General features: G+C 36.4%; 1 protein-coding gene across 1 annotated transcript; it reads right to left on the bottom strand.

The window, feature by feature from the left end:
• Window positions 1–941: 941 nt before the first annotated feature.
• LOC104522014 (ephrin type-A receptor 7-like) lies at window positions 942–6,176 on the bottom strand (the record flags this gene model as incomplete). Its single annotated transcript, XM_010164177.1, has 2 exons — window positions 942–1,619; window positions 6,112–6,176. Coding segments are annotated over 2 exons (743 nt in total), but the record flags the coding sequence as incomplete, so codon positions are not given.
• Window positions 6,177–8,053: the final 1,877 nt, after the last annotated feature.

Below are 8,053 nucleotides of genomic sequence, written 5' to 3'. Positions count from 1 at the left end.
TCTCACCAACAAATGTCTGCCTATCTTATGGTACAAATATGGTGATATATAAGTCCTTGTGTCATCTTATGATAAAACTGATAAATCTTGTGTTAAATGAAAATACTTGTCTTTAAAAAAACTATTCTCTTGCTTTTACTGTAAGCAAAGACAATGAAATATCTTTTCTCATGCTAAGCAGAAGCATCTTACACACGTAGCCCCAGTGATAGCAATGCTAAGGGCGAGTATTATTCTAAGAATATGGGTAACTGAACCAGTCTGAACTAGAAAAAAGAACTTAGTAGTCTCTGATTTGCTAGTATTTTATAGCAATCATAATCACCATGATACCCTAAGAAGCCAAAAGTTTAGAGTTAGTTCTATGCAAAAAAGTATTGTAGAAAGGAAAACATACTTTAGTCTGGAAACTTAATATTCTATTTGAAAGATTTAAAATTATACTATTTTGTCTGAATTTGTACACACCTACGATACAAACATCTAACTCGGTTTTTATTGTTTGTGTATTCTCCGTATTTCTAACCACACCTCATTCTTCCTCAGTTTTAGTTTCCTTGTAATTCTGTCACAGACCATGTGAAAGAACAAATTGTTTAACTACTCATAATACAGTGCTCTGGGATAGGTATGACTTGCTCCTCAAGAGGTACAAGGAACATAATCTTAATCGATTTAAAATGTTAATCTTGAATCTATATTTATACTTCATGTAATTTTAAATTTTCTTGTTTAAATTTTAAAATGCAGTATGCAACTGCTGATCGCCCTGTCCAGAAGAGGTGACTGCTTTGGATTACCCAGTGTGAAGTTTACAGACTGAGGATTCAAAAACTTTAAAAGCAGACTGATTACGTGTTTCTCGGGGCAGGGGGGGAGGTGGGAGGGGGAAAGCTGGTAGAAAATGATCTATAATGTACATATTACAACAAGCTGAATGTTTACTTACGTTCACAGGTGTCTCCTTTTTGTTGGTATCCCGCTTTGCAGATACATTTTCCAATAGGCACTAACCACTCTCCCTCTGCGCTGCAGTGCATCTTCGGCGAGTTCTCTGCCTCCTCCTCTGCACTGCTGACACAAGTTCCTCGTACTTCAACTAAAGAGGAAAACTCTGAGCCAGTCACTGTGTCAGGAAAAATAGCTAAGTTCTCAATGATGGACCAGCACTTCTTGTAGTAGACTTTGACAGAGACCAAAGCAATACAGGCCCCTACATCCTGAAATGCCAGATAGAATCCTTTTTTGGACAAAGGTCCAATTTCTCTCACCTCTGTGTTAAGTTTCATTTTTCTCTCCCCAAGATCACCCTGGGTAAAACTTTCATCTGCTGCAATAGTGTCTATTTTTACATATTGGTTTTCTCGGATATTCCTGCCAGTGTCGTAGTCTGTTTCATAATAATACAAGTTAAAAGTTTCTTTACAAGTCCCCAGAACTCCAGGAAGACTGTTACAATCCCTCAGAGTGAATTTCAGTTCTACAAAAATCCTTTGTGCATTGTTTTTTGCAATCCAGTTAGTCCGAAGCCAGTTGTTTTGGTTTGATTCCATCACCTGGCATACCTGGTATGTTCGTATAGGAGTGTAGTTTTCATCCAGTCCACTAATTTCTTCCCACTAAAACAATAACAAACAGTTAGCAATACAAAACAAGTACACCACCAGATGTAACTATTGTGTATTTTAAAAGGCTTCATACAACCCAAGTCTCCTCCTTTTTTACAGTATAGCTTCATAAAAACTAGGTTATTGTTAAAATACTCTTAAGTACCCAAATGAAGAAAATACATATTAATACAGCTGCAGGCTCTTTCTCCCTTCATGTCTTTCCCGCATATAACTAAATTCTAAAAATCATTGCCATATCATGGGCACAGGTGTAAAGAGTAAGCTTCAGAGGAGGCTGTTCAGTGTACCAAGTTCTGATTACACAGTGGGCTCTTTTACAGCTTTGGGTAAGCAAAGACCAAAAGGAGGGAGGCAGCTTCGCTTCCAGAGAAACCTAAAATCAGTGAAGTCTCAGAAACTGAAATTGCCTAGTGATACAGTACATAAAACTTGTGTACATAAAACTTCCAGTTAAACTTTCAGTTATACAGAAAGCATGGGACCGAGTGCTGAAACTTGTGAGTCGTACAATTTTCACTCCTATACGATGAAAGTGGCATAGACAGAGGGGGCAAGAGAAAACAGATAGAATTTAAAATCTGAAAGCAAAAAAACATTGTGGTTGTTCCCTTTTTGTTCAGTCCACCTTCTGTTCTACTTACGAACCGAAGAAGGTAACAGGAGCTCCTCACCTCACATTTTGTTCAGTGGCTGCATCCATGTTAAAAGGAGTCAACTTCATTTAGTTGGGAGTTCAAACAAACCATGAGATTACATACTTAATTAAGAACAACCCACATGACTGAAAGTTCACTAGTTCAAAGCCTGGATTTTGTTGTTGTTCCCTCTTCAGGATAACAACTATATAACAAACTGGTAAGCCTGTAACAGCCCCATGGTCTTTAGCAGCCTTTGGTGGTGTGGGAGTTCGCACCTCCAGCAATGGCAAACCTTCCACTGAAATCAACCAGGTGGATCTGCTCAGGTGTAACCAAAACAGTATCTGTCTCTAACACTTTTTCACATTTCTTGCAACATTTAATTCACTGCAGAAACTGCAGCTGTAATAAATTAGGGGGCGGGTTTTGAGCTATCCTCACCCGATGATATAGGCAACCATGACTTCTCCGTATGGCACTTAGCCCTCTGGCCCTGTGTCAATAATGCACTTAAGCTCACGCTTAAGATCAATGACAGTACTTATGAGCTTAATAGTAAGCATGTGCTTAAGTGCTTTGTGGGACTAGCATACTGGGCACCTCTGCAGGATGGAGCACCCACTGACACTCCTTATACCAGTAGCCAAGCATGGAAGGCATTGTTTTCCCAGACCAGGAGCCATGCAGTATACAGGATTTTGCAAGCCTACTTGACAGCAAATTAGATCATTTTAATGTTGGTGTACTGCTCCAAGAAAAAAGCAGATGTGGCTGAATTGATGCTGGAAGTTATCATCACAAAATATATCACAGCTGCAGATGCTGAAATGTACAGAAGTTGTAAATATCAAAGCACATTTCAAAGACCTACAGTTAATATAGACATACTATGTACGGTATTATATATGTATATAGTACTAAATTATTGAAATATATTATTAAATGTTCATGGAGTAAACTGAACTGACTGTATATGGAACTGTATTAATCTCAGAACAGAATAAATTCAATCTTTATAATAAATTTAATAGATCTGAATGAGTAAGATTTTTTTTCCCCCTCTACAAGAACTAAGAACTAGAACTAACAGGGAAAGGAAAAAAAAAGTGCCCTTAACTGAGGCTTTTGGCTCTGCCAGACTGAAAAAACAAAATAAAACTAAAACCAAAAAAAAGGTAAAACAAGCAACAAAAAAAACCCAACATAGAAAAACCCCTAAAAAACCCCCACAATGATGTCAAAAAAAGGAAAAAAAGGTATGAACTCTAAAATTCTGCTAATTTTTACATTCTCCATTTCACATGAGGTAGTTTTGGGTTTTGGTGTTTGGGTTGTTTTGGGTTTTTTTTGTTTTGGGCTGGTTTGGGTTTTTTGTTTATTTTTTTATCTTGTATAAGCAGTCCTCTCTCAAAACACCGAGCCAGATTCCGCCATAAGATATTCCAGTTAGATGCCGTATTGCATCTTTGAAGTGAAAGTAACTCTAATGCACCACACAACAGAATCTGACTCCTCGGGTTTTGATATTAAGTGCTCCATCAAAACAAATCCCCACACCCACCCCCTCCCAAAACAAAAAAATAACAACAAAAAACAGAAAGCAAAACAAAAAAAAACAACAACCAAACAAAATACATTTAGCAAAATCAAACCATTTTTTGGAATACAACATAAATGAGCCTTCTTGGAGTCAAAAGCCCACTACATGAGACCAGCTAGTATTAGAGAGATTCCTATGCTACAGCCAAGGAAAACAATGCAAAACCCTAAATTCAGATGAGAAGTCCTACTTTATGTTATCCCTAGAATTAAACGCTCAAGTCTGGCTTTCTGTATTTTCCCAAAGCCTTGAAATAAGATTTTCCTAAAAAATTAAGGAAATATGACTTATGATTCAATTCTGCAATCACAGAGCTATTATTTCAAGTAGTCTGTTTGAGGTGCACCTGCTTCTCTGCGGGGGAAAAAAAGACCACATCACCACTTGAGGATATGTTTTCACCTGTGCCATCTGAGGTCACGTTTCATTAAAGTCATTCTAAAGTGATCAGTTCTGTGATAGCTTTTACAGCAAAAAAATTCAACTTTTCTTTGTCCTGCTGCAACATAGGGTGATACAAATGCAATTTTACTTGAATGTGGCCTGTTCTATTGGTTTCAATAGACGGTATTTCAGCATCTTAGTTATCTTAACAATGTTTGAAATCATTGTTAGATATAACACTTGCAGTTGAATGAAGCATTTAATGAGTGTCTGGCTGATATATTCCATACTGTGATGATATAGTAGTTTCTCTCAAGAACAAGATTTTTTCTGTGTTTATTCCCCTGAAGTCTTTATTGCATAGTAGAAAATTCAGTAATTAAAACTAGAAAAACATTTATTTTCACAATTACATTATTAAAATGGTACTTCTATGTTAATATACAAGCAACTATTTCTGAACGTTCTCATGCACATGAATCCGCTCATTAGTTTTGATTCACTTTTAATTCCTGATTGAAATCAGTTTCTACCTTTGAAAGTCGCCTTTCACTGTTTGTTGAATTTGACTCTACTTTCATCTGTAAGTATGACGACATGTGTAACATGTGCTGACATGTTTTTCATTATCTACAGGTTAGTCTAACATAATTGCCACCAAGCTAATCTTTCAAGCACCTCTGGTAAAGGCTTCAATCAGTGCAAAATGCTAATGCCGAGGTTATTAGCCACCATACGCGTTGAGCTCCCATTACATTCTTTCTGAAGTCCTTAGATTCGTTTCCAGTTTATGCTTGTATTGATTTTACGATCTTGCTTTTAAAGAAAGACACTTTCAGTTTTTCATTCTTCTTATTTAAAGGATTTGTTACACTTTTATATCCCCACTCACACTTCACGCTCTTCTGGCTCCAGATTTCGTAATGCGCTGAAGATTAAGGGCCTGATCCCCCAGTCCTTGTTCATGCAAGAAGTCGCAATGGATCCAGCGAGACTGCTTCCATGAGTAAGAACTGTCCATATAATTTATGATTTCTCAGACTGAGTATAAGGCAAGACTGAACTGCAGAAGGACAATATACCCATTATATCTTTCCAAAAATGTTCTTCCTCAAGGCTTGAGGAAGAAGGGGTTTTATACCACTTTCCATTCAGACCGAAAGCAGCATTTCTCAACTTTACATATATATTAAATATGACAGTAACATCAATGTTTCTAAACTTCTCATTTTTTATAATGATGTACTTTACAATGGAGAACCATGAGATTAATCTGTAAGAATCTGAGGTGGCCTTAACCGCATAACTCATGCCTAGTTCCAGATATCAAGCTCCTCAAGACTTGTGGCTGTTTCAAGTTTGGAATGTCATTTCAAACACATCTGCAGTATAAATGTTTTTATTTTAGAGCACTTCAATCTGTGCTATTCAATTACAAAGAAAACATCGTAAACAAATTTATGATCACTCATTATACAGAAAATTAAAAACATATTTTCAGAAAGTTTCCACAGAGAAGTAAATCTGTTGTTTCTAAAGGGAAAAGGGATTTAAAATACCATGTTATAAATACACAGAGCTCTCCAGTACAGCACAAAGGATTACACCACAAAACATAAAGCTACCGAGAAAATGCAGGTGAGTTTCAAAAGAGGCTCTTCATTTTAATTAGCTTACACATTGGTACCCTGTAACCTGAGGTTCGCTTCTTTCCATTCTGAAATTGAAAAAGCCATAAACACTTGCTACGATTACTAAGAGAAATATGAGGGGGGGGTAGTTTATAGGAAGTTTTTCAATTGCTTTGGTAAAATAACTACTCATTTTTAGGAACTTAATTTTTGCCTGGAGTACTTACCCCATTGGGAGGAGAGGAAATCCATTCCAACTCTGTCTGTTGTGCTTTAGAGTCCAGCAATATTACTAAAAAATAAAAAGAATAATTTCCACTTTTTGTTAAATATAATAAGTGGGAATATAAAACCAAAGAACAAAGTCTAAAAAAAATTATAAAAAGAACAAAATTTTCTACAAATTAATATTTTTTTCTTCATAATCTTAAAAAAAAAATCTGCAACCACAACTATGGATTTACTTGTAAATAGATTATTAAATGATTATGTACCTTCCACACATAAGCAGATATAAATTAGTCTTAACAATTTCATTGCTTAAATCAGAGTATTGTTTTTCTTAGTGCTCTAAAGCGTTAGTCATCAGTCATTAAGATGCATCTCCATTGTCCTAAGAATAGCATTTCCCATATGCTGGTTATTACAATGAGCTTAAAACAAACAAATACACACCAACATTTCAACGCTTTTCCAAACTGATTTAAACAGGACCTTACAGGGAGTTGCACTGCAAAAGCAATGGTCTTTCTGAGTGTGAAAGAAAAAAATATGTTCCTGAGACGGTAAAGCAGTAATTCTATAAACAAATGACAACCAGGAATACAGAAAACAAAAGACCCTGCAAACTACCTCACACTTTGCGTACACAGAATACTACATACACAAAACCAAACTAATCCACTTTATGGTAATGGCTTACTAAAAATCTTCATCTCATTATACCCCAGTGACACTTCCATACAAGAAGACATCAGTTCTAGTAGCATCATAATTATTTTCAGCTAAATGTAACCCCATCACCAAAAGTGGTTAATCACAGCCTAATAAACCAACTCTTACATCTTTTACAGTCCATATTGGAGGTTATATTACTGATGTTCTGTTACCTCCAAACATACATTTCTGTATATGTCATATTTCAATTATAGCTATAAGCTTCTTTCTTAGCATATTATAATAAGTTTCTGTAAGATTTTCAAATAGTATATATGTTAATATGTGATGTCTGGGGAAAACAAACAAACAAACAAAAGCACAATAATGTGCGGTAATACTTTCTTTCAAACAGCCAAAGCTGTAGAGTGATCAACCATATATCTAGGTTTGGTATACTTTAAAGATTCCTGCTTCAAAGCTGCACGTTTAACTTCATACTTCTATTTTATTAAATAAAAAGTACATTTCTAATTTAAATCTATTCAGTATATTTTTAGCTATAAAGCTGCTTATGATTTTATACACGGCATTTAAGTACCGATATTTTAATGCACAATTTAAGGTTGTAACTTGAAGCAACTTTTTCCAGGTCTTTTGAAATGGTTATAAATCTGGCTTCATTCCTGTCTCCCAGAAGAACGTAACACAAAATTACAGTGAATTACTAGAAAGAGGAGATGACTAAAAAAGTTATTTAAAGGTTCATACAGTAATATCTGGAATATTAGCTGAACACAAAACGGTAGCTTCCAGGCCTACATTTCAGTAATAAAGTGGAACTACTCATTAAGGAAGTTTGATAGTCTCTTTCTAGAAAGATTATCTGCTTATTTCATTAAGCCTGGATTCAAGGGGCTTTACTTTGTAACACTTTCTATAGAAAAGCAGGTGGTGTACGTGGTGGTTTGTTAAACAAGAACATTTCTAATAGTCCTGGAAGAAAAAGCTAGCACGAAAAATTTAACCCTTTCAGCACCAACACAACGTCCCACGGGCTGCAATTCTTTACACTTTTTATTTGGCAGCAAAATTCTCCACCACAGAGCAACGGGCGGGCACACCTCGGAAAGAAAGGACAACAAGCAAACAAACAAACAAGCCAGCCAGCAGACAGCCCTGCTCTGCAAACTCCCCGTGCACAGGAAACGCGGCGTTTCCCTGCGGTACCGAAAGTTACCGGGGAAGAGCTCTCCAGCCCGGCGGCCGGTGCGCGGTACCGCAGGGGGTCGG

Source organism: Antrostomus carolinensis, unplaced genomic scaffold, assembly GCF_000700745.2.
Source record: "Antrostomus carolinensis isolate BGI_N321 unplaced genomic scaffold, ASM70074v2 scaffold31503, whole genome shotgun sequence".
Lineage (NCBI taxonomy): Eukaryota > Metazoa > Chordata > Aves > Caprimulgiformes > Caprimulgidae > Antrostomus > Antrostomus carolinensis.
Note: the sequence above shows the minus strand (reverse complement) of the source record. Positions and strands in the feature narration are given on the sequence as shown.